Raw genomic sequence first — 27077 nt, forward strand, 5'->3', positions numbered from 1 at the left:
AGCATTCAAAGCTCTCAACAATCTTATGTCACTGTATTTTTCCAGCATAATCTTACACTTTCCCCCTCTACAATTCAGGCAAATTCTTCATCTCCTGAAAGCATTAGCCTGCTTTTTTTCTAACTCTGGTAGGATTCCCTTTCTCTTTCTCTGACTGTCCTCTCTTCCCTTTTCTTCTGTTCTCCCTGTCTCCCTCTCTCCCCGCTCAGTCTATCATTTCTTCTCTCTTTTGTTCTGTTTTCTCTCTTGTTCCCCTTCAATTACCCTTTCTCTTCTTCTCCCATACATTTTCCCTCTCTGTGTCTCTCTCTCTCCCCCATCCGTCTATCCCTTCTTCTCTCTTCTGTTTTGTTCTCTCTTGCTCCCCTTCAGTTACCCTTTCTCTGTCTCCCACACATTTTCCCTCTTTCTCTCACGTACTTTTTCTTTTCTCTCTCACGATTTAGCTAATTCTGTTCCCTATGAGCAGAATGTTCTGCCTCCCTGCTTTGCTATAGAACTCCTACTCACCCTAACTCAATGCTTCCTACTCCAGGAAGCTTTCCTTATCCCCTTGTTTAATGGCAACCTTCCTCAGACCTCACACAATGTTCATTTACCTGTATTTGTGTCTAATCATTCTACCGGATGTGAGCAGGGCCCCCCTGTCTTAGCCAACCTTTGTAGCTGAATTAAGGAAACTGTTAATGTTTGTGAAATGAGTTGAGCCTGGTAATGGGGTGACTCTCTCCAGGGACCAGAGGGGGTTAGGAAATAATCAACACTCAGAAAAAGAGACCAAATGCCAGCTGGCTCCCTCAGTCAGGGCCCTGAAACCCTATTTAGGGTTCTTTGCTGACAAATACCCCTAGAAAGAACTGAAATCTAAGGAGAAAAGGCCCCATCCTGTGAGAGGAAGGGGAAAGAGAGTTCTGGCTTTAGTACAGAGAGATTTCCATTAAAATTCCACTTCTAACATTGTGTGGCGCTGGGAAAATCAATCATTCTATCTCCAAGTCTCAGTTCCCCCTGCAATAATATCAGTAGAGGTAGCAAAAAGGGTGGACAGAGGGCTGGTCCTGCAGTCCGGAAGACCTAAGTTCAAATCTCTGAGTGTGACCCTGGGCAGTTTCCTTACTGGTCATTCCCTACGCAAACAAAATCAATGTTCTAGATTAAAGGTTTTTTAAAAATGGGGATAACAATAACTGGAGTTCCTACCTGAAATAATAGCATTTTTATAGTACTTTAAAGTTTTCAAAATGCTTTACCAACATGATCCCATTTGATCCTCACGACAATTCTGGGAGGTGGGGGCAGTTATTATACCCATTTTACAGAGAAGGGAACTGAGGCAGAGATAAGTGATTCGCCCAAAGTCATCCAACTAAAAATGATGTAAATAAACCGCTTTGAAGGACAGTATGGGTAAGGGGAAAGAATGCTAGATTTGCAATCGAGAGAGAATCAGGTGTTAAAATACCGACTGTGACACTTAGCTGTGTGACCAAAGGAAAATCAATACTTTCTTTGACCCTCAGTTTCCCCATCTGTAAAATGCAGATAAGGACTGTCTATTTTCCAGGGTGATTGTAAAGATTAAGTGAGCTCACGTACGTAAAGCGCTTTGCAAACCTGAAAGCGATATACAAATGTCAGTAATAATAATAATTATGATAATTTTTAACTGAGGAGTGATGGACAGCATCTCAGCCATTCAGAGCTTCTTCTCTCTTCTGGAGGTGGGCCCTAATCAGATCCTCATCCACTCAAGGAAGCCTCCACTAGTCGGCAAGGGACAGGGTCCTCCCCAAGCCTGGTCTCGTCCGGAGGGGCGTGGTCTTTAGTTGGCCCCGCCCATCCACGTTGCGTAGTCTGGGGGGGCGGGGCTCAGTACCACGGCTTAGTCGCGGTTTAACTGGCGCAGGAGACCTGGGAGGGTGGTAGAGCCTGGAAAGCTCCGCCCCATGGTGACGTACTTCCTATCACCGCCGCTGCCGCCGGCACCGCCCTGGAGAGGGTCCGGAAGTGGGGCGCGCGGAGCTTGCTGGGCGGTTCCTGCCGGAAGTGAAGGGCGGCTGAGTGCAGGCAGCAGCTGAGGGAGACGGAGGACAGAGGTGAGGGGCCGAGGGGTCGGGCCGGGCATGGTTCGGGTGGGGACTGGGATCGATGAGGGAGTGTGGCTCCCTCCAGCGGTCGGAGCTGTGCCCATCGGAGCCTCTCCCCGGGCCAGGGTCTGTCAGGGCGGCCAGAGCTGTCTGAGGGGCGCCGGGGCTCTTGGGCTCTCTTTCCCGGGGTCGGCCTGAAGGGAAGGGGGTCTGGCCTCCCCCTTTCGAGCTCGGGCTCGCGAGTCGGGGACTGCAGTCTGGCAGGTCTGATCTCCCCCTCAAGGGTCCAGGCTCAGTGACCGGGGTGTCTGGGCCGAAGTCTTTGAAGGGACATTGAGGAGACGGGGCTCCTCTCAGTGGATTGGGGGAACCGAGCGCCTCTGAGGGAGAGATGCTGGGGGGCTGGGCTTTGCCCCTCGTGGGTTTTAAGCTGAGAAGTTGGGGGCTGGATTCGGTTCCATGGGGAGGGGTCTTCAAGGAGGGCTGGGTGCCCTGGGGTCCCCGGGACAGGTCTCTCCGAGACCCGGAGTTACCCCCCCTCCCCACCTCCGATTGCTGCTTGAGGGGCAGGGGACCGTTAGCCCTGTACTGAGCTGATCCCCAGTGATTTCTCTCTACTTCCTGGTCTTCCCTGTGAGCATAATTTGTGTTGGTTCCTGTTACTCCTGCCGGGAGCCTTGAAGCTCGGTTCCACTACAATCCCAACCCTGAGGCAGTTGAGGTGGAAGCCGCTGGAAGCTGTCTTCCTGGTTAAAGACTGCCAGACTCCCTGCCGGGAGGAGCATTTTCTCTTCCTTCTGAGGACGGGGTGCTTCTGCTTTTGATAGTGTTGGTTTAAAAGGGGGGTTGGGAGAAAAGGTCTGTGTCTTGTATGCAAATAGTTTACCTATTTCCTTTGTTAAAAAGTCTAGAGAGCAACCTTTTGAACTCTGGGAACCACCCCCTCTCTAGGGGGGGGGGGGGGGGGGGGGGGGGGCTTAGCATCTTTTAAAAAAGGGGGGTGGAGGGTTTTTCATAAACAAATATTAATTCAGTCAACATTTATTGTGCTCCTTTGTCTGCTGTATACAAGTCACAGTGCTAAGTGCTAGGGATAAGATGGAGAGGACATAGACGCAGCTCTCAAAAAATTTAAGACTAGGAAGGTCTATTACAGTATTTTTTAGATTTTCAGAGCGCCCATCGACTTGTGCACAAAGTCAATTCTGTGAACATTTGAGTGTTAATATATGCAAGGAACTGGTGATACAGAGAAAAATGAAGTAGTTACTGCTCCCAGTGAACTTAAAATCTACAGGAGGCAATACAGTCTGAGAAGTAGACAGAAGTATATACAAAGTGATTTCATGAGAGAGAAGACCGATGGGGAGGGGAAATCGGGAAAGGCCTGTAGGAGATTGCATCTGAGGAAAGATTCTAAAAGGGTGACTGAGAAAAGGACTGTCTTCCAGACATGGGGGCCTCTTGTGCCAAGGCATGAAGACTGAGATGTAAAGTTGAGTATAGGGACCAGTACCTAAGTGCACCACCATTCTTGTAGGCCTGCTAACCTCTGTAGCATACTTGACTCTTTACCCTCACTCATATATATGCGGGATATATAATTTCTTGCCAAATCTCTTTGCACCCATTACAACATCTCATATGAATCTGGGCTCTCCTCTTTCACCTGGACTGTTATACTCCTTGCTTCAAGTTTTTTCCCTCTGCAATCCATCCTCCATTCAGCTGCCACAGTGATCTTCCTAAAGAGCAGGCCCTGGCTGTGTCACTTCCCTATTCAGTAGACTTCAGTGGTTCCCTATTACCTGCAGGATCAAACGTGTTTGTCTTAGCATTTAAAACTATCTATAACCTGGCCCTTTCCCATCTTTACAATCTTTATACTATGCTCCCTTCTGTGCACCCACTCTGTTGTCCAAATTTCCTCCTATGCTGTACTTGCTATTCCTTGCACAGGACATTCTCCTGTCAATTGCCTTAGCATTCCCTATCCTTTGTGCTTGTGATGTTCTCTGGCCTCGAAGTTCCTTTAGACTGGTTCCTTTAAGACTCAGTCTTAAACCTCTTGCAAGAGGCTCTTCTCCCCCTTCCCCCATTTACTTTGTATATATTTGGAATGAACCTAGTTAGTTAAATGTTGTTTCCCCATTAGAATGCAAGAGGCAAGGACTGTTCTTTGCCTCTCTTTGTATCCATCATACCTGGCCCATGGGAAGCACTTTATTTATTTTTTTATCTTTTGCTTTTTGGAGGGCATTTGGGGTTAAGTGACTTGCCTAAAGTCACATGGCTAGTAAGTGTGTCAAGTGTCTGAGGTCGGATTTGAACTCCGGTCCTCCTGACTCTAGGACTGGTGCTCTATTCACTGCACCACCTCTCCGCCCCAGGGAAGCACTTTATAACTGCTTGTTGATAGACTAGTAGGCCAGTCTTACTGGAATGGAGAAAGTATGAAATAAGAAAAATGGGAGAGCTAGATATCAGCATGCTTGTGTATGGACACTGTATGAAGTCCTTACATCAGTTTGGACATTTGGGACAGACATTCCAGATGATTGGTGTGTTGGGCCCAGATTTGAACAGGAGGAAGAGAGGGTTATATTGCAGTTAGGGGAATTAAATAGTTCTTTTATGGACCCCAAGCTACCCATGAAGGCAAAGGCTTATCTTTTTTCTTTCTTTTTTTTTAAACCAGCTCTATGACTTAATGCCGCAGCAAACATTTATTAAGTGCCAGCCAAGGGCTGTTGTAGAGAACTCCTGAGAAAATTTTAGTTTAGAGAATTGTTTAGAGCACTGGGACTTACCCAGGGCCACACAGCCAAGTAATATGTGGCAGAGGCAAGACTTGAAACCATGTTTCCCTTACTCCCCAGGCCAGGTTCTTTCCCCACCACATCACTGTCCCTGCCATTTTTTCAATATTGATTTTGCTGGTGTTGCTCAGGGAAAGGAATGGAATCCGAAAGGAAAAATGTGATAATAAAGAATAGGTCCAGATAAAGTACTACTCTGTATTTAATACAAAAATAAGGGAGGCTTAGATGAGATGTGCAACAAAAGATAAGATGTTTTTTCAAAAACATTCTGCCCTGATAAGACAATTGCTACTGTGGCTCGACTTTTTAATCATGCTTTCAGTATTACAAAGGCTTCCTTCCCCAAGGACAGCTCTGTGAAGTTGACAGTGTAGGTTTTTTCATCTTAGTTTTTCTGATGAGAAAATTGAGACTTGGGTTGTGACTTACCAAGGGTCACACCATTGATGTCTTTTTCGGCACTTAAAACCTATGCTTTCCAATTCTGTCTTCTGACACTTAAAATCATTGTCTTGATTACTGCATTCTCTTGCTCCCAGGGTAACCAGTGCTATTTGGTTAACAATGTAAAATAAAACTGATTCCTAAACTTGTTTTACCCTCATTAGGATAAATGATTAACATGAACTGCCAGTAAATTTTTTTCGCTCCGCCCCATTTCTCTGCAGAAATTCCTTAACTGGCAAATGATGAACATAGGTGGCTTTCCTATCACTGAGTGGCTATTATGAGAACCAAATATATCCAAAGGTGGAAGATTCTATGCAAATTTGAAGTAGCACCTTTGTTGTTAATATGTGAGGTAATGTTTACGTTAGGAGCACTCTTTGGAAAGTATGGTATGCAGTATAAAAGCACTATTTTTAATTTGAGAAATAGAAGCCCTCGTTTTCTACCTTACTTGTTTAGGGGTCTGTGCCACTTACCGAGAGACAGAGACAGACTTCGGGAGCCCTCAAGCGAGGCTCCATTTGTGCTGAATGTGTATAAAGTGAGAGGTGTAAAGCTGAGTATTGAATTATGAAACTTTGTCTTCGACTTAATACTTACCCATTCAGTCTATTACCGAGTATTTATCTGGTTTTTCTCTACTACTACTACTACTACTTAGTCTAAGACCCCTCCTGGCTTTATACTTATTGGCCTCCCTAACTCCACAATTTCTTTTGCACCTGCCAGACTGCTATTTCATCTATTTACAGTACTCTACTACAATATAATAATTCTAACCAATCTAAATTACTTGGCCTTGTTTTTTAATTTCTTTCTATCATGTCTTCTATATATATACTACCCCTGTCAGGTTGATCTTCTTACTGCCCCCACTAGATCATGCTTGTTCCATTCCTGTCTTTGCTTATGTTCTACCCTCCTAGAAAGCTCTCCTTTTTCCTTTCTGCTCTTTTAAGGACAGCCTCTCCTTGTGAGGGCTCAATGTTTGTCTCACTTTCTCTTAGAAGCCTTCAGGGACAGGGCTTTTTCAAACTGGGGCTTCTCCCTTTCCTGATTTCCCTTCAAAAGCACTTAATTTTTGCCACAAATTCTGCCAGTTACAGTATTTCTTGTTCTCCTGTAGTTTTATGGATGTAAAATCCAATATCCCTAATTTTATTTTGAGGGATTTCTTTGAGGGAACAGGCTTCTTTTGTATTTCCTTCACACCCCAGTATCTGTCATGGGCCTGGGGTACATGGTGGGTGCTTAATTAAGACTTGCTGAATTGAATTAAAAAGTGATGAGGCAAAAGTATAACTGAACTAGGCTGCCTTGGATTACTCATTTGGACCATAAGGTGGATAGGAGGAGCATTATATCTGATTTCACCTTCTGAGATATGAGGGACAAAGGGCCAAGTAGTTGGGAGTAAGGTGTGTGGTCTACAAAAGAATTTTCTTTCTTGGCTTAATGACAGTTCACTTTATTTCAAGAGGTTGAAGTGAAGGGTGAGTGTTTGGAGGAAGGAGCTTTTAAGAGTCCTGGAAATGAGGAGTACTAAAGATCTTGTGCATGGGGCTGAGCCTGGCATGTCTGTTGTTGGTACCCCTTTAAGGAACTAGGTTCCTTCCTGTCTGAAAAGTTTCTGATGCAACTTTGTGGTCCCCAAAAGTCAGAAAGGTGACTCAGCAGTTTGGCTCACATTTTAATTAGCTTTTGGGGAATGTTCCAAGCAGTGTTTCTGATTTGAACTTTTTGAAAAGTAATAGCCACTCCTAAACTACTATTTCTTTAAACATCAAAAAGTAACTAATGTCTCCATCAAGGAGAGTTTGTGTTTGCCTTGTTCTCTTCTTTGACTTGCTCACCCTCCTTGAGGGATAGGGTCAAAATCTTTTGCTATTTGAGATAAGCAACTTAACTTTTTTACAGAGGATTTTTTTTTTTTTTTACCAAATAGGAAATGAATATCACAGGCTGCAGGAAATTATGTGTGGACTTTGAGATTTGGGAAAACTTGAGGGATCATGTAGTGCAGCCATCTCATTTTGCACCAGTATGGGGAAGTCATTTGCCCAAAGTTGGACAGGGCGTTAGTGTCAGAGTTGGCTTAGAACTTCCAGGCCAGGATCATTTCCACTGCATCACACTACTCCAGTGGTGGGCAGTGGCGTGGGCAAGACCCAGTTCTGCAGATTCTGTTCCCTTAAGACAAAACCAAACCAAAGAGAAGATGTATGTTGATACTTTGTTGTCTGTGTGTGTTGCCTGGCTTTAGATTGTGTGCAGTTAGTTAATGATAAGCCATTTTTTAAAAAATTTCACGGATCTGGTAACTGAACCAGTTGACACAGAATTCCATTGTTCCTAGATTAACACAACTAGCATTCATCAAGAAGCAATTCCTTTTTGATTTACACCATGTCAACATAATTAATGAGTGCTCCAGAAACACGCCTCGTCACAGTGCAGCTTTGTTTGCTGTGCATAATCAGACTCAGTGTCTCCTGTGGAGAGAGGAAAAAAAGTACTGGACTGAGAACCAGAAGAACTGGATTCAAGTCATGCCTTTATCACTTAGCTAGCTGTGCTGTGAGTCATATCATTTTTCTAAGCCTTAGTTTATTTACCTATAAAATGAGAGTAAGAGTATCATCCCTTTCTACTTAATGCAGCAAAATACCTTATAAAAATGAGGCCTTCCTTATTCTTTCTGATAGGTGTGGCTGAAATGTCCAATGGGGAAGGGGAAGAATAGGGGTGCCAGCATTTGTGGCCTTCAGAGCCAGTTAAAGCCCTTATTTTGAAGTTAATCCAAGTGATTGCTGGCTCAACAGAGCCTTCCAGAGTTCCTGGTGGGTTGATCTTTGGCTAGATACAAATGCCTTTTCTTTAGGGAATGTGGCTGAATTTGTGGAGAGTGGAATTGAAACAAGCTGGGCTTTGGTTAAAGCTGATATCGGCACAGTCTCTGCTTATATAGCATATCAGTGTTACAGAGTGCCTATTGAGCTTCAGTTACTTCATTGGTTTAAACTAATAGCAACAGTCACAAAAATATAACTTAGTTTTATGCAGGAGACAACAGAAGCATATTTAAAAAACAAACCTTGCTGAAGACTCAGTACCGTTCAGGAATACCAATATTGGGCTTGTGTACCTGATTGAAGGATATATATTTTTCTCTCCACAGAATGTGTACTCTAGTCCCTCTGTGTGACGGGGTGGTCCAGGAACTTTTGAAGCCCATGCCAAGGGGCAAGCTTTGGGAGGGTCTTCCATTTGTCTGTTGTTTAAGGACCAGGCTAGCTAAGTACAAAGATATTTTCACAAGGTGATTACTTTTTTTTTTTTTGGACACAGCAAGCTTCAGAAACAGTCTAGTAAGATTGGAGGGGTTGTGATTGGCGTGGAATTTATTTTGTGGAGAGAATTAACCACATTGATGAAATCATAAGTTTTTTGAAGTATTTTCTTTTCTCTTACTTATTTTGAAGACTTCTAAGGAGGGAATAGGACTTAAGCATTTATATCAGATTGGATCCTAGCTATTCTTGAAAGATAGTATTTTCTCTTTTTTTAAAAAAGACCTCTTAAATTCAGGTGGTAGTGGCACAAGCAATGAAATGTCACTGGTTTAATCACTGAAATCCAACCCTGTGGGAAAGACAGTAAGTAGCTCCTGTATTGTGCTGAGTTTAGATGGTAACTTAGCTGATATAAAGCTGTCTCTATTCTTAAAGGGTGGTTTGTCTGCCCTTCTGCTCTCTGGCCCAACTTGTTGGTTCATGTCTCCTGTTAAAATGTCTGCTTTTTGCTTTGTGACATGTAAGAGCCTGGCTGGGAAAATTCATGTGCTTTTGGTAGCGGGGGAAAAATTGGTGCTAGGTAGTCTGGTGGTGGCTAAGGAGTAGTAGTTTGCCCTAGATTCAGAGCCTCCAAGGAGAACATTTGAAACAGCTGTCTAGTTCCTGTGGAATAGTTTGTCCTGTAGATTCTCCAGCCTATCAACTATGAAACATGGTTGTTGTGTCTTTGAAACACACAGAGGAATGTTTGAAAATTTACTAATCACAAATTTCCTGTTCCAGTAGTGATTCTCCCTTAATCGCCCAGGGAGACTGAGTCAGAACTTTAGAGGAGACTCCCAGGAGGAGGCTAATGAGCCCACAGAGGAGATTCACCTTGGCCTTGTCATAACAATGTTTTTTGTCAAAGCTCTGAGACTTCCTTCCAAGCACCGTAAAAATCCACCCACAACTTCTGTCCCAAACTCCATTTTGATAGCCTTGTTGTCAACTGAAACTCAAAATGTCTGTGGTTGACCGTGTTACTTTCCTTTCTTTACCAGCAACTCTCTCAGTGTATGTTCAGAAAAAGGAGCAGATACAAGTCTCTTCCACTACCCCCAACTATAGGGTTCCTTTAATCCTCCCATAGGGTTAAGCACATGGTATATTTTAGTGAATATATGATCTCATTGATGTGGGTCTTTCTCCGCCCCTCCCCATGGTCTCCTAGCAGTGCTGATCACAGTACTCATCCTGGGCTATTCTTGTCCATATCTTCCCATAGGATTATAGAGATAGAGCTGGACATCAGAGGCCATCTTATCCATTCTCTTTATTTTATAGATGAGGAAATAGATCTAGGTTAATACTCAAATTGGTAGTAAGCCTCAGAGATAAAGTTTGGACGTAAGTACTCAGCCTCCAGAACCAATGCTCTATCTACTGCCTCACTCTGCCTCCTATAAATACTCCACAGAGGGTCTACCCATTGTGCTGAGGCCTTCCTCTCATCTTTTCATATTTTGTGGGAACCCTTCGTCCTTGATTCTTTCTAGTCTACATTTTGTTCCTTTTTAAGAAAAAAGTACTCTAATGGTCCTTTCTTTTACTACTCTGTCTTGTATATATAGTGTTATCCTTGGCAGTATATAGAATTAATGCATTTAAAGGAATAGATTCTCTAGTCATACCTTTTCCAATGACTTTAATTGTCTTTTTTTGTCAAAACCATCTTTCCTTGTGTGATTTCCTAGACATAATAGTTGAGAACACAGGCCAGAATGCAACTTTTTGACTTTATTATTATGACATGTTGCCATGTTTGTATGATAAATACTAGCTTTCATTTCTTTAGAACTTTTTGGTTTACAAAACACTTATCACAACCACCTTGGGATATGTGTATATGTGTACATATACATCACAACCACTGTGGGATATAAATATTGTGTATTTATCCCCATTTTACAGATAAGGAAATTGCAGCTAAAAGAAGGGGGGTCAGGTAGCTAGCTGGTGTCAAGATGAACCTAAAACCCAGGTCTTTTTCTTCAAGGATCAGAGAGATCTTTTCACTGTATTATACTAATTAACTCCCCAAGATGCCTGTGTTTTGCAGGCTCCCAAAAATCCCTTCCTGGGACGGCTAGGTGGCACAGTGAATGGAGCACCGGCTCTGGAGTCAGGAGTTCCTGAGTTCAAATACGGCCTCAGACACTTAACACAAAAACTTAGCCGTGTGACCTTGGGCAAGTCACTTAACCCCAATTGCCCTCCAAAAAGCAAAAAAAAAAAAATCCCTTCCTGGTTTTATTTGAGTTTTGTCTCTTTGGTGTGTTTTCTAGCTTGAGGCCGTGGAAGGCATTAGTGTTGTGGAAATTAAGGCATCCCAAAACTGGAAAGGTGGATGTTGCGTGTGTTGAGTGGGGAGAAGACCTGTGGACGGAACCTTTCTAAAGCCAATTGTTGCTTTCATCAAATTTTGATTCAGACAGGAAAACCTCAATTCATTCTTCATTCCTGGCTTCCAAACACCAGACACCCACAGTCTGTATCATTAGCTGTAGATAGAGGTTAGCTGCAAGTGCTCATTTGGATTTTTCCTTTTTCTAAGTTCTGACTTTAGCTAGATAGAAGAATTGTAGCTTGTTTGGCTATTCAAGTTCTTTGCTACAAAATGAATTATGGGAAAAAAGAACCAAAATAAAACCAAACTGTTCTGAGAAGAAACTGTCTTCCTCATCTAAATTGGGTAAGTATACTCCAGCAGACAGACCTGTACACCATTTAGAACATTGGCACTTGTATGTCTCTAGAGAGGGGGGAAATGGCCTGCTTTTTCCTATGACTTCAGCAGTTATCTTTGAGCTGACTAATGCTGGCCTTGGCTTGACTCTTCCATCTGCTGAAGCCACACATTTCTATAGCAGAAATTTGGGATTGTGTCTGGGAAAGAAAGTTATTGGATTAATTTGGTGCTTTCTATTAGTAATCTTTTTCCAGAGATCCATAGGGTATGGTGGATTATGGTCTTTGAAAAATTATAGATGTTTAGGGCTGAAAGGAACCCTAGAGACCATTACCAATCCCCTTATTTTAATAAATGGTTGTTGAATTGATTTTTTTTTTTTTGCCTTTTGGAGGGCAGGTTACACGGCTAGTTTTTTTTTTGTGTGTGTGTGTGGGTGTTAAGTGTCTGAGGTCGGAACCGAACTCGGGACCTCCTGACTCTGGGGCCGTTGAATTGATTTTTATAAATGAAATGAAGGCTTTTTGAGGGAAGGGAGTTAGGTAAGGTCATAGTCAGTGTAGAGCCCATACAAGAACCAAGGTCTTTAGACTCTGTGCTTGGACTGTTTTCACCACCTGTTCGTCTCCAAGATAAGTACCAGAGCCGAGGATCATAAGATCCAAGGGACCTCAGAGGCCGTGTTGTCTAACTTCCTTATTCTAAAGATGGGGAAACTGAGGCTTGGGGCACTTTAAGGGACCCGCCCTAGGACACACAAGTAGTCATTGCACTTTGTCAGAGTTTTTAGCAAGTCAATCTCAAATCTCTAAAATTTGAGTTGGACTTCTAGGCTATCAAGGTAACTTTTGCATTCAGTTGGTATCACATTTGCTGAAGTAATTAATGTAGGTGAGAGTGTATCTGTTTTTGTTTTCTTGCATTTCTATTCAGAGTATGGGTTTGGAGACTATTTGGTGTTAATTCTAAAGTCAGAGGAGTTGAAAGGATTATTTGGTTTGGTTTCTGATTTTACTGTCTATCCTAAACAGTTTTGCAAGACTCAACTCCCTTTTGTGTATCAGTGAGACAACTGGAGACCTGAGCTGGTACATAAAGAAAAATGAACAAGGAGAGTTTTGTTTTCTTTGCTCTTTTTTGACAGCCCCTTATCTTTCATTTTGGCAGTATAAATGTGCCAAGCCCAGGTGGCCTGGTATTCTAGATGTTGTCATTCTTTGGATGAGTTTCATTTGATGTGGGAGTCTCAAGCAGTTTTAAGTGAGTTGAGATCGCTCGGCTTCATCTCTCAACCTAGTTAAACAATGAATGAAATGAAGATTCTTGAGTGGAGCAGGATGATAAGTGGACAACACGTGAGATTGGCTGTTGGGAAAGCTGGGCTCTGGTCACAGCTCTTCCACTAATTTTGTGTCATCGTGAACAAATATTTAAACTCTGAGCCTCAGTTTCCATCTCTGAAGCAAGAGTGTGCAGACTAGTGTCCTTTCCAATTCTTGAAACTTGCTGCCTGTTCTTACTGTACAGTGCTGTACTTCAGGATAGTGTTAGATAATCAGATGGGGCAAGTACAGATGTCTTCCTGCTTGTGCAATAGGTGAGAGATAAAAATCCACTTATTTCATATGCCTTATTATTGGGTGGTTCTAGTCAGGTACCAATGGGAGTTCCTCATACTGTGAGTACTTTTTGCAAAATCAGCTAGATTAATTAATATCTAATTTTATTATCAAATGCTTCTCAGAATGGATATTTCTTTGCCATCCCACCAACTTAAAAAAATGATTTTTTAGTAGACGGTGTCATATTTTTCCACAGTAACTGATATCTGATCTGTCTTAACAGGTGCTGAGCTATGGCTGATATGCAAAATCTGGTGGAGAGGTTGGAGAAAGCAGTGGGAAGACTAGAAGCGGTATCCCATTCCCCTGGCATGCACGGAGGTTGTGGAGACAGTTCTCCGAAAGGTAAGTGATTTGGGGACTCAACTGGGGCTTTTCTTGTTTCAGGAAAAACCCCATGTCCTGGGCTTGAGACTGTATCTTGATAACCTGAATCTTGCCTGTAAACTCCTAAAATACTGAAACTAGTTGGTCTGACTCCTGAAATTGATGTTGCCTGTGAGTACATAAGTAGGGAGAGAGGAAATGACTTGTGTAGGAAGGCCTGTGGTTAAGCTATTTTAATGCAAGAGCTTCCTGCTAGTGTAAGGTTTCCTGTTCTTCCTTCAGTAAACTGACTCCATTTTGTCAGATGGGTATTTATATTAGAACTCCCCCTCACCCCTCTTTGTACCACCTTGTTTCAGGCATACCTCCACAGGTTGTGATTACCAAGTGCTTAGAAGGTCGATGTCACATTTAAAGAGGGGACTAGAACTGTATTTGGAGAAGTGATTTCTCTCTCTCTGGTTTGCCTTCTGACTCTTCTTTATGGTTTTTCTTTAGGAGGAGTAGCTCCATATGTGGAAGTTTTTGACTCTCTGCTTGCTGGCCCAGTAGCAGACTATCTAAAGATCAGCAGAGAAATTGGGGGAGATGTTCAAAAACATGTAAGGATCACTTGTTCTTTCCTTCCTTCCTAGAACTGATTGACAACCCCCCTCCCCATCCCATTATCTTTAGTGTAAGAATCATTTGCACTTTTGCTTTTCTTGCTATGTTAGAGTTTTGTCTTCTCCAGTGACTCAAAGTATGATGTTGGGCCAGCCACATAACTTTTCTTGGCCTCAGTTTCCTCCTATAAAAGGTTTTTTTCTTCCTGCTGACATTCTACTGTGCTATATTTAAGTAGCCTTGCTATTGAGAGATAGATCACATGTGTCTGAACGCATTGTGTGGGTTTTTCCACAGATCGAGCTCCACCAATGCATGAAATTCCACTTTGTTCATTTCTGTGCTAGGGAACTGTTGCAAGCCTGATCTCAATATGTTATGTAACAGGATTCATTATCATGATTTGGAATGTGCAGAGCTATACTTTCACATCAGTAATTATGTTCCTGAATTATTTTCAGGTTTGTCCCTGGCAACATTGTAAAGTAGTCAAAGACCAGGTGTCTCTCAGTTTTCTTTTTTGAGGTGTCTTTTTCTCCATGCCTCTATCACCCCTGCAGAAGCCACCCACTGTTCCATCTCACTAGGACAGTGGTCCATGTTCTTGATCTCCTTCCCTGCCATTACTCTGAAGCTAACCACCTTCTTCTACCTGGTTCTCCAAATTCTCAGGTCACTGCTAATAAACTGATCAGGGAATGGGGAAGGAATTAGCATTTATTAAGTGACTACTTTGTGCTAGGCATTGTGCTAAACTATTGACAGATACCTTATTGATACTCAGAACAACCCAGTGAGGTAGGTGCTATTATTATTTCCAATTTATAATTGAGGAAACTGAGACAAACAGATTAAGAGATGAGTCTAGGTTCACACAGCTAGTAAATGCCAGAGGTTGTGTTTGAACTCTGGTCTTCTTGACTCCAGGCCCAAGCACTGGCTTCATTACATCCCCAGCTGCCTCTGACCAGAGTTTAAGAGAACTTGTATGTAGACTATAATGTCTTGGACTCTTGGTAACACAGCTCCTTAGGCTGGAGCCATAGAGGTGTGTGGATGTAGAGCCTAGTGTTCCTCTCACCCAGCCCCAGCCGAGTGTTGCAGACATACACCTGACTTTCTTCTTCCCTTAGGCTGAGATGGTCCACACAGGTCTGAAGATTGAGCGCTCTCTTCTGGTGACAGCCTCTCAGTGCCAGCAGCCGGATGGGGTGAGTTCTCCTTGTAATAGGTTCAGGTGGAGTATGCTGGTTTTACCTAATTTCCTTTGGGTCTGGAGGAAGGTGCAGAAGGCTGAGCTAGGAAAGCCTATGAAGCCATAGCAGCATCCTAAAATAGGTAGTCTCATGACCACCAGAAGTAGACCTAGGTTTGTTACAGTGTTGGAGTGAGCTGCTGAGACCATTAAGGGGTCTCAGTAGCTCTTTGCCCTAAGCTTGGCTTCTCCACCATAGGCCCTACCTGCACCTGAAGCTGGGCTTGGCCTCACAGCAGCAGGGCCCTACTATTAATTTGATTCTAATCTTCTCAGCTGAGACTCCTTAAACCAACATGGTTCCTAAACTGGATGGATTAGTGAAAGATTATGTGACTTCTTGGTGTGCCTAAGTTGGTCCTGCTGATGCCAAATGTCAGGCCACTCCTTGGCAATCTAAGGAGCATTGCCTCTTGTCTAGGTTTTGATGTCATTTAGTTATATCATGCAACTGAAACACAAAAGATTCCGAGTTAGAGAAATAATGTTTTCTTAAAGTCAAAATGCTTGTTCTTCCTTTTCCTGGCGATGATATTCAGACATTCCACCACAGAGAGAATTAATTTTGCTGAATTTTAGCATCAAGACTGGCATTTGAAACTCTTAGCCAACTTCACTGCACTAGCAAACATTAAATACATTTGACTCTAATTTCTCTTCTAGATTTGTTTGGTTGAAGTGCCTTGTCTAAACATCATCTTAGAATCTGTATTTTCTGTAGCAAGTCAGGCAGCTGAGACCCTGGCACAAGTCCATGGCTTCAGCTTGCTCTCCTGCCTGGAGTAGGGAATTGGCTTCTAGAAGAAGTTCTAGCAGTATAAGGATGGAAACATTTCCTTAGAGCACAGAAACATGACCCACCCACCACATGAGCTTAGCCAAGGTTTCTGCCTGATTGCCAAGTCCACTGTTGGATTTAGTTCTGTCAGATTTGAATGCCTGCTGTTCTAGGCCTTGTATGGACTACTCAAGATCCAAGAATTATTACCTACTCCTTTTTTTTTTAAAGTAAATTTTAATTGATGTCTTGTTTTTTATATTGCCATAGTTTTCCCCAGTTTCACTCCCTTGAGTTATCCCATATAACATATTTTTTAAGAGATGGGAAAAAATGTAAAAAATAAGTTTATCAATACATAGTTACTTATCAATATATCAAAAAAGGCTGAAGTTGCCCACCCATAAAGTGGGCAACAATGGACCTATTGTTCTGCAAAGGGGTGGGATGGGATTATTTTGTTCATTCATATCTCTTCTTTCAAGAAAGGTTTGTTTTTTATTAACTTTACTATGTTTGCTTGGAGGTGTTGAGGTAATGTGTGTGATTCTTTTGATTTACATTGTTTTAGTCATTGTATATATTGGTTTTTTTTTTTGCTTACTTCGTTCTGCATTAGTTCATATATAGCTTTCCATTCATCAGATTCATCATTTCTTACAAGACAGTAATATTCTGTTATGTTCATATAACATAATTTGTTTAGCCATTCCCCAGTTGAAAGACATCTACTTTGTTTCTTTGCTATCACAAAAACGTGCTGCCATAAAAATATTTTGGCATATATGGGGACTTTGTTCTAATAATGTCCTCTTCAGGGGTATAAACCCAGTAATAGAATCTCTGGGGGAAAGGACATGGACATTTTAGTCACTTTATTTGTGTAATCCCAAATTGTTTTCCAGAATGGTTGTGTCTGTTCACAGCTCCACCAACAATGCACCAGTCTATTTTCTTACAAGCCCTTCAACATTGCTGTCTTTTCTCATCTTTGCCAGTTTGCAGGGTGTAAGATGAAACCTCAGAGTTATTTTAATTTGCAGTTCTCTTATAATTAGTGATTTGGAACATTTTTTCATGTGGTTAATGCTTTGCATTTCTTTTAAGAATCATTTGTTCAGTTGTACACAGTAAGAGCAATATTCTGCAATGACCAATTTTGATAGACTTAGCTTTTCTCAGCAATGCAATGATTTAAGACAGTTCCAAAAGACTCACGATGGAAAATGCTATCCACACTCAGAGAAAGAACTTATGGAGTCTGAATGCAGATTGAAGCATACTATTTTTTCTCTTTTTTTCTTTCTTATGGTTTTTCCCTTTAGTTCTTTTTCTTCTTTACAACGTGACTAATGTGGAAATATGTTTAACATGATTGTACATGTATAGCTTATATCACATTGCATGCCATCTTGGGGATGAGGGAGAGGGGAATATTTAGAACTCAAAATCATACAAATGCTGAAAACTAAAAAGAAATTAATTTTTAAAAAGAATTGTTTGTTCATATCCTTAGACTACTTATCCCTTAAAATGGCTTTTAGTTAGACAGGGGTGTGTATACATAAATACACACACCCCTCCCCACATTATCAGAGAAATTGAATAAAAAATTTTTTTTTACCTTATTTCTGCTTCCTTTCTAATCCTAGGCATATTAATTTTTGTCTGTTCAGAAGTTTTTAGGTTTCATGTAATCAAAGTTACATATTTTTATCTTTTGTAATTTCCTGTATTTGTTTGATGAAGAATCCATCTGACTGCTAGTTATGGAAGGTATACTTTTAGTCTGATTTTTTTTTTTCTACACTATGCTCTTTAAAATTACTATCCCATATCTAATAGTGTATACTGGAAATATGGTGTGTGGTATTGGTCTAAGCCTGATTTCTTCCACATTGCTTTCCAGTTTTTCCAGTAGTTTTTATCAGATAGGGAATTATTTCCTAAGTAATATTTATTTTTCTCTTTATTCAACACAGGGTTATTGAATTCTGTTATTTCTGATTCTTCCTTGTCAGTCTGTACCATTGATCTATCTTTCTTTTTTCTTACCTAATATCAGATGGTTTTGATGACTGCTGCTTTAAAATATAATTTAAAGTCCAGAAGTGCTATTTCCCTTCCATCCCTACTTTTTTCATAACTTCTTTGATATTTTAGGTATTTTGTTCTTACCTATGAATTTTCTTATCATTTTATCAAGTTTTATGCAGTATACCTTGGATAATTTGATTTGTATAGTATTAGAAGTATAAATTAACTTTGATGGTATTGTCATTTTTATTATATTGGAACAACCTAGCCATGTGCACTGGCTATTCTCCCATCTATTTATTTGTATAAGAAGTATAAATTAACTTTGATAGTATTGTCATTTTTATTATATTGGAACAACCTAGCTATGTGCACTGGCTATTCTTCCATCTATTTAAGTTATTCTTTATTTCCTTACGGAACACTTTGTAAGTGAATTTATACAAGTCTTTTTTGTGCTTTGGTAGGTTGATCCCCAGATATTTTATACATTTTATAGTTATTTAGAATTTCTCTTCTTGCCTCTTGGATTTTTTTATTGTTCTGTGGAAATGCTGTTGACTTTTGAGGGTTCATTTTGTTGTCTGCAACTTGGCCAACGTGATAAATTGTCTCAGTTGGTATCTGCTGATTCTCCATACTTTTCAAGGGAACTACCCTGTCATCAGCACTTGTGGGGAGAGTATTATCTCCTCTTTGCTCATCTCAATACTGCTTACTTATCTAGAGCTCCCAGTGTTGTTTCCAAGATGGAGCAAGCACACAAGGGCAGATCAGTTTGGGAAGAGAGGAAGGAAGGAATTAAGCATTTAGTAGGCATTTCCTTTGGCAGGCATGGTGCTAAATACTGGGGGTACAGAAACGAGTCACAGACCCTTCAAGGGACCTTACATTGTAATAGAGGAGCATAACCTTAACAGGGAACTAGAGTTGGGAGAGACATGTGCAGTAGCGTGGTCTGAAAATGGGATAGCCTGGTTCAAGGCACAAATATAGGGGGAGGGATGGCCTAGTGTTATGTTGAGCAGTGTTGTGCAAGCAATAAATGTATAAAGGAGTTTTGGGAAAGGAACGATCAGAGTAGTCTGGGATTGCCTGAGAAAGGAGGTGGTAAGCAAAGGCTGATTGGTTACAGCAGTCGTCTCACAAATGCCAGGAGCCCAGCCCAGCCAAAGGGCAAGGTTTGTGATGGAATAGCAAGGCATTGAAGGCCTTAAAAAACAATCAGAGCGTTTCATTCACTAAATATTTATTAAGCATTGTGCTAGGCTCAGGGAGAGACAAAAGTAAAGACACGGTCCTTGCTTTCATTGACTTTACAGTCTAGTAGGGTGGAAGATACAGATCCAGAACTATAATATAATAATTTTACATGAAGGCTTTTGAGAATTCCAAAACAAAGTGCTATGTGAGATCCCAGGGAAAGGTGGCTGCCAATAGGAAGGTCAGGGAAGGTTTCCTGGATGAAATAGCTCTTGCTTTGGGTCTTTAAAGGCTGCATAGGAATTCTGGGGGAAGGATGCTTGTTCCAGTTTGACTCATGTGTAGCATATGTAAAGAGGTTAGTAATAGGAAATAATAAGAGGAGATAGAAAAAGGAGGGCTGTGGGAGACTGAGTGCTAGGCACAAAAGTCTAAACTTTATCCTGAAGGTACTGGAAAGTCTTTGAATTGGTAAGGCAGTGGAAGAGAGACATGACAACATAGGGTATTTTAACAAGCTCTGCATGTTTTCCCACAGTCATGGATGGAAGTGAGGAAGAGGCAAGTGCAAGGAAACCAGTTGGGATAAGCCTTTCAGCTCTAGAATTCTGTAATCATTCCTAAGTGTACTAAGCTTCAGGATCCATAGTCTTTTACAAAAACCAAAGTCTGACTATCTCCCAAATCTTTCTTTCTCCCCAGAATAAGCTTTCGTCTTTCTTAGCACCTATCTCTGAGCAGATCCAGGAGGTTCAGAACTTTCGGGAGAAGAACCGAGGCAGCAAATTGTTCAATCATCTGTCAGCTGTCAGCGAAAGTATCCCTGCTTTGGGCTGGGTGGCCATGGTGAGCTGGTTGCATTTGGGAGCCCCTGGGAGGCTGGCCAGAGGATCGAATATCTAATGACTTTTCTGTCTTTAGGCACCAAAGCCTGGCCCTTATGTGAAGGAAATGAATGATGCTGCCATGTTTTATACAAACAGGGTGCTCAAGGAGTTCAAAGATGTGTGAGTACCATCCTTTTGGCTTGTTCCTCCCATGGAAGAGTGTGCATCCGTATTGGCAGCACTAGCACAAATAGTTGTGTCTTGCACTTTCTGCCATTATGTCTTTCATTCACATGACTGGGCCCATGTAAAAACTGCTTGGGTATTGGTTTTTAGAGTGTGGTAATAATAGGTGGGCACTTGTGTTGATATATATTCAGTACTCTTATGCTTCAATAGACTGGTTTCTTTGGTGAGGGCATCCCCTTCACTGACACAGGTTGCAACCCTTCTGCCACTCAGCAGATGGTTTTCAGGTATTGTTGTGACTGAAAAATTCATTACACCCTTAGCCATCCTGCTGATGTACCTGCTGCATAAGTCATTCCCATTTCTGTTGTAAAGTGTTTGCCCTACAAAAGCCATGTGAGATAGGTATTTCAGAGATTATTCCCCCATTTCACAGATGAAGAAACTGAGAAGCACAGAAAAGTACAGGGAACTTGTCCAAGACCCTTCAGTTAGTGAGTGGCAAGAGTTTAGATGCACCCAAAGTTCTGACTCCAGATTCAGTGGTTTTCTAATACATTATCCCAGATGTCTTCTTTTAAGAAGAGTTAAAGACAGTATTTCTGTTTTTTTCCCCTCTTCCTGCCTTCTATGTATTCCTACAATGTCTCCAGTTCTTCTTCCCTTTGCCCCTGTCCCGCCCTCCCCTTTAGGCTCATGGAGTTAGGAACCTCGCAGCAGCAGGTAGGGCTGATGAGGTGTTCATTAATTCACCTTCACCTTCTTAGGCATTGGTTTCTTTGAGGACATTTTAGCTGGCATGATGGCCTTGGGTTTGGCTTTTTTTATCCCAGAAATCTGGCTGTCAGCTAGTTAGGTATCTAAAATTATTTGAGGCAAATATTGTTTCAGTTGAGTTTTTCAGTTCTACAAACCTTCACTGAATGCCTGCTGCTGTTCATGGCCCCATATTAGATATTTTCTGGAAGCTAGATGACAAGCTGGTGCTGCCTGATGCTGCCCTCTCTTCCTTCAGCCTCCCTCCAAAGCCTATCAGCCATGCCCACTTATTTCCTTTTCTGGTGCTGGTTTGGTGGTGAGGGTGGCAGGTGGTTTAGGCAGCTGCTTCCTTGCATAGCTTTTCTAAGCCCACCTCTCTGTGTTCCTTTACCTACTAAGCAGCATCTACTGGGCCCCCAGAGATTGCAAAGCTAGATAGGCCAGGGTCATGGTCTTCACAGATGCAGGACATGGCAGGTTTATAGCAGTTTTTTTTAAACATTCATTTTAAAAAATTTTAGTTTCGAATTCTCTTTTCTCTAGTCTCTCCTCTGCCCATTGAGAAGGCAAGCAATGTGATACTCATTATACATGTGAAATCATGCCAAAGATTTCCATATTCACCATTCCAGAGTAATATTCTTTGAAAGATCTGTGATTATGTCAATGTGAGTACTCCTACAACTAGTTCAGAGCCCAATACTCTGCACACAGGAAGTGCTCCAATATGTTTGTTAAATAAAGGGATTTCTAAGTCCTGCAGTGACTGGAAAATTCATCCCCTGGTGGCCAATTTTGTAGTGAGGGGCCTCACTGGATGCTGCTCAGTAAGTCACTGGGTTATACTCTCAGAGCTCTTAGAACTTGGTAAGCCCTGACAAAGCCTGCATTCTTCTGGCATTTGATTACATGTTTTAGTAGTCTCACCAGTATCAGAGAGAGCTCCCAAGATAGGAATAAATAAAATGGGTGTTGTACAGTAGGACCCTGAATCTAATGATTTATAGTCACTATTTCTGGGGTTGCTGCATTGGAGGCCACCTGCCTGGCTGTGACTGTCCTTCCTTTTTTCTTTCCAGGGATAAGAAGCATGTGGACTGGGTAAAAGCTTACTTGACTATCTGGACTGAGTTACAGGCATACATTAAGGAGTACCACACCACTGGCCTAGCCTGGAGCAAAACGGTCAGTGGTTCCCCCTTTATCATTTCATCTAAAAAAGGGACCAGCTACCTTCTTAGACTGAAGTGCCATCAGCAGGGCAGAGTACTACCCAGAGAGAACCCACTACTTAACCTAAGACCTAAATAGTATAGACAGAAGGAAAAAAAGGAGGAATAGTGCTGGGCCAGTAGAGAAAACAGAAAGGTGCCTGTGTGTGGTATAGTAGCCATCCTCAGGACCTGGTACAGTGATGACATAGCTGATTGTCTTGGCCTTTGTTAACCAATCTTATTTTTGCTGTCCTAGGGACCCACAGCAAAAGAACTGAGTGGCACATTGTCAGGCCCCTCAGCTGGATCAGCCCCTCCTCCCCCACCTCCTGGACCTCCTCCTCCACCCATCCCCACTAGCTCTGGCTCTGATGAGTCTGCTTCTCGGTCGGCACTCTTTGCTCAGATTAATCAGGGAGAGGGCATCACACATGGTAAGTGGTTAAGGAATGTAGCTTTGCCATCTAGTCTGTCTTTTCACAACATTCCATCTGTCTTCCATTGTGATGGCCATCCCCCATGCCTGGAATTTTCTCCTCCTCTGCTTCTGAGCATTCCTAGTTTCCTTCAAGGCTCAGCTTAAGTGCTGTTTTTCAAATGAAGTCTTTTCTGATTCCCCAACAACCCTATCCTTATGCCTGAAATTGTGTGTGTGTGTGTCTGTGTGTGTGTGTGTTGTCTCCCCTGATAGGGTATAAAAGCTTGAGGGTAGGGATCATTTGGTTCCTGCCTTCATGTCCCTAGTGCCTTAGATGCAGTGACCATGTGATGGGTGGCCACTTGTGGTTGGCCCTACAAGAAAGATGGGCTAAGATTTAGCCAGTAGGTGAATGGCACATTCTGCACAATCTAAAACAGAAATGTTTGTCCTGATTCACTTAATCACTAACAAACTGAAAAATTTCTTGCTGTTGGAAGCTCTGAAACACGTATCCGATGACATGAAGACTCATAAGAATCCGGCCTTAAAGAGCCAGAGTGGACCCGTGCGCAGCGGCCCCAAGCCTTTCACGGCTCCCAAGCCGGCTGGCGGAGCTGCTCCCAAACCAGCTGCCAAGAAGGAACCCCCAGTGCTGGAGCTGGAGGGCAAGAAATGGAGAGTAGTAAGTCTTGGGGCCTGGATGCAAGGATGGAAGTTGGAGGAATGAAACATAATTGTTTAAGGAATCAGCCTTTCTTTTAACACATTTTTGTTGGTTTGGCAAGTCCCTCTGGTATTTGATATGGGACACAGAAAGATGAAATCCTAATTCTTGCCCTAAAAGAAGCTGATAATCTAGTGGGGAACTAAAACGAAAGACACAAATTGTTGTCATACAAGTGATGATGTGACAGGTCCATGGAAGGTTTTGAACAGAACAATGAGCCCTTTGAGGAGAGAATAGCTTTGGTCTGGGGTAAGTGTTATGGAAGCACTGGCATAGGGGCAGCTAGGTGGCACAGTGAATAGAACGCTGGCCCTGGAGTCAGGAGAAACTGAGTTCAAATCCGGTCTCAGACACTTAACACAAAACTAGCCCTGTGACCTTGGGCAAGTCACTTAACCCCAGTTGCCCTCCAAAAAGCAAAAAAAAAAAAAAGGAAGCGTTGGCATGCCAGTGAGGCCTAAGGACATAAAGTGCTGGAGGGGACTCTTCTAAGCATGGGAGGATCTGCCTGAACAGAAAGGCTTGGAGAGGCCAGCTGAGTGCAGAGGACCGTAGAACACATATAAAGGGCAACAGTGTGAGAGGAACATGGAAGGGGGGTGGAAAGCTGCCTCGTACAAGGCCTCTAATGCCCAGGTGAGGACCTTGTTTGGGGGCCATGGCAGACAGCTTAGTCTGAGATTCTTGCTCAGAGCTCACAAAGACCTCACAGCAACAGCAGAAATGCTTTTCCTTAGTAGATTCTTTAAAAGCAAGATAATGGAGGTGTTCCATCTTTAACAGGAAAACCAGGAGAATGTTTCCAACCTAGTGATAAATGACACAGAGCTGAAGCAAGTGGCTTACATATACAAGTGTGTGAATTCTACACTTCATATCAAGGGCAAAATAAATTCCATCACATTAGGTGAGTGCAAGGGACCTTCCCACGGGGGGTTCTGGGTACCAAAGTGTGTCAGAAGCCAGAGTCTTAGCTAGGAGACTTTGCGGGGGGTGTTAGTAACAACAGCCCCTTCTTTCTCTAGATAACTGTAAGAAGCTTGGCCTGGTGTTTGATGACGTCGTGGGTATTGTGGAGATCATAAACAGCAAAGACATCAAAGTTCAGGTAACTGATCTCTTGGCTCCTTCTCTTGGTCCCAGAGGAACCCTGGAGACAGACATGGGAGCTCCACCACATGTTACTTTGCATTCTCTCCCCTGATGGCAAGTCAGATTCAGTTCGGGGCTGAAAGCTGATCACTTAGGTGGTAAGGGTAGAGGAGCAGGAGCCCCCTTAGATAACCTCTGCAAGTCTCCACTGGTAGGGAGCCTGCTTAGACTCATGGCCTCAGAATGTCAGCCCTGGAAGGGACCTTGGAGACCCTCCAGTTCAGCTCTGTTTTATGGTGGGGGGAAACTGAGGGCCAGAAGAGCATGTGATGTCCCAGGCAGAACCTGCGTGTAAATCTTGGCTCTGCCACACAATATCTGGCCCCAAGTGCTGGACTTGAGAGTCTTCTGTTTCCTTTCTCTTCAGGTGATGGGTAAAGTGCCAACTATTTCCATCAATAAGACAGATGGCTGCCATGTATACCTGAGCAAGAGTTCTCTGGACTGTGAGATAGTCAGTGCCAAGTCTTCTGAGATGAACGTCCTCATTCCCACAGAAAGTGGCGACTTTGTAAGTTCCCTCATCCCTGGGGTTCTTGGGAGTAGGGGAAGTAAGAGTGGAGGACTTCTGAGGGTCCTCTCTAGTTGGAGTAGAAAGCTAACTGACTGGTGGGAATTCTTCACGGAGCAGATAAAACCAAGTAATTTAGCATAGCCTGGCACAGGTACTAAGATATGCTTGTTAATGAATCCATTTATCTCTGCAATCCAGACTTGAGAACAGAGGGAGGGAGCTAAGCTGGAGCCATGTGGTAGAACTTCCCAGAAGCCATTTCTTCTTTTTCTCCCATGGTTTCCTGAGGAGCAGACTCACCTCTCTTCTCTCGTGCATTAGGGTCAGAACCTCTGAGTAGCAGGGACTGAGTCACAAGGAGTCATTACTGGGCCTAGGCCAGGGGTCACCCTAAGAGCTGGGGTGGGCCAGTCCCTGGGGCACAATCAGTATGGGTCATAACCTGTGGTTTGATAAGGACAGCAAGCAGGCTGTGGCACTGCAGCTTGTACAGTTCTTTTTAGGGAAAGGTTCTTCTTGTTCCAATTACCATTACCAAAGCCCACTCCCTGGGCTCCTCCCCTTAGGAACAGAAGGTCCAGAATCTGACCATATTTCTTCAGTGCTTTGTAAACCTTTTTGCTCCCCAAGAATGGCAGGTAGGGAAACTGAGCCTCATGGACATCCAGTTACTTCCCCAGCAAGTCTCTTGACTTCATGTCTAGTTGCTGCCTGTTTGACTGACAGTTCTTTTCTCCTTTGTAGAATGAGTTCCCTGTCCCTGAGCAGTTCAAGACACTGTGGAATGGGCAGAAGTTGGTTACTACAGTGACCGAAATTGCTGGATAAGGAGCGTGCCACTGGGTCCTGTGCCCTCCCCCCCAAACCATGGGATACACCTGCATTCAGATGATTCTCTTCTAGATTTCCTCTACCTTTCTGCTCTTAAAGGCTTCTCTTTCCTTGGAGAAGTACAGCTACCTGCCTTCACTGAATATACCTCAGGCTGAGATATGGGGTGGGGCAGCAGGTCAGTTGGGCATCTGCATGTGATCTGCAGGAAGGTGCATCTTCTCCATGTCAGCTTAAACCACACCACCAATCCCTCCTTGGTGAACTTGAGACCCTTTCGGATGGGCTTCAGCTTTGGGAAGGGGGATACAAATGGCTCCCTCTGGATGAATGGACCAGGTTGTTCCTGCAAGGGTCAGGCCTTTTGTTAATGCTTTTCAGGAAGGTAGTGGAAGCTGACGTGTAACCCCAGCTAGATATTCTAACCAAACTAATTCACTGGCACCAAGTGATGTTCCTGGGCCCTGGTGACATGGCCGCCCTGGACCAAAGGCCGACACTCGGGCACAAAGCATTCCAGGCCGACTTGTTTCCCTATTAGCATTCCTTTTATCCACGTTCTCTTCTCATTCTGTCTGTGCCATGCCAGGAGGTTCCCTTGTACCAGCTGCCAGAGGAAGTCGGGGCTACAATAGACAGCCCACCCCACAGCAGTTAGGTGAAAGCTGGGTCCTCTTCATGTGAGCCTTTGGGGTGTTGGCCAAGCACCTCCCTTCAGAAAAGTTTTTTTAAAAATCATTCCAAGGAATCTGGCATTCCTTCTTCCCTTCCATTGACTATTATGAATCTCGACAGGTGCCTGTCATCTATTCTCTTTCACAATTGTCTTGGCTCATGCCACATTTCTTGGCGCCCGCCTTTTCCTTGTCCCCAAACGGTTTGACTTTTTCTTGGCTGGGAGGCTTATAGCTTTTGTTTATATCCTGAACAGAAGCATGAAGCCTTCAATACAGGCTGTTGCATGGGCTTGAACTTGATGGTTTCAGGCCTTGAATAGCTTTTCCTATGTATAAATGGTTTTTATTTTCCCTTTAGAATATTTACTAAAATATGCAATTTTTTTTAAATTTTTGGCGGGGGGGGCGGGGGACTGTCCTGTGACTTCTACCCATTCCTGAGGCTTGTGGGAATAAACCTTTATGTACTTAAAATTATACAAAAACTAGAATAAAGTTAATGCCAACTTGCTCACTTGTTGGCTACAGTCTGTTGGTTAGAAAAATGAAATTGTT

At 42.8% G+C, this 27077-nt stretch overlaps 1 protein-coding gene across 1 annotated transcript; it reads left to right on the forward strand.

Annotated features, from left to right (window-relative positions):
• The first annotated feature begins 1963 nt into the window (after positions 1–1963).
• CAP1 (cyclase associated actin cytoskeleton regulatory protein 1) lies at positions 1964–27031 on the forward strand. Its single transcript, XM_069068036.1, has 13 exons — positions 1964–2096; positions 13229–13350; positions 13831–13934; positions 15072–15149; positions 19914–20057; positions 20133–20218; positions 22066–22171; positions 22457–22634; positions 23119–23303; positions 24132–24255; positions 24374–24456; positions 24868–25011; positions 25759–27031. Exons 2-13 carry the CDS (start codon positions 13239–13241, stop codon positions 25840–25842), a joined length of 1428 nt encoding a protein of 475 aa, XP_068924137.1. The 5' UTR covers positions 1964–2096; positions 13229–13238; the 3' UTR covers positions 25843–27031.
• Positions 27032–27077: the final 46 nt, after the last annotated feature.

The sequence above is a fragment of the Petaurus breviceps genome, unplaced genomic scaffold, assembly GCF_028583685.1.
Source record: "Petaurus breviceps papuanus isolate PSGF00001 unplaced genomic scaffold, PetGlider_PUasm1.0 90760, whole genome shotgun sequence".
In the NCBI taxonomy this organism is placed as follows: domain Eukaryota; kingdom Metazoa; phylum Chordata; class Mammalia; order Diprotodontia; family Petauridae; genus Petaurus; species Petaurus breviceps.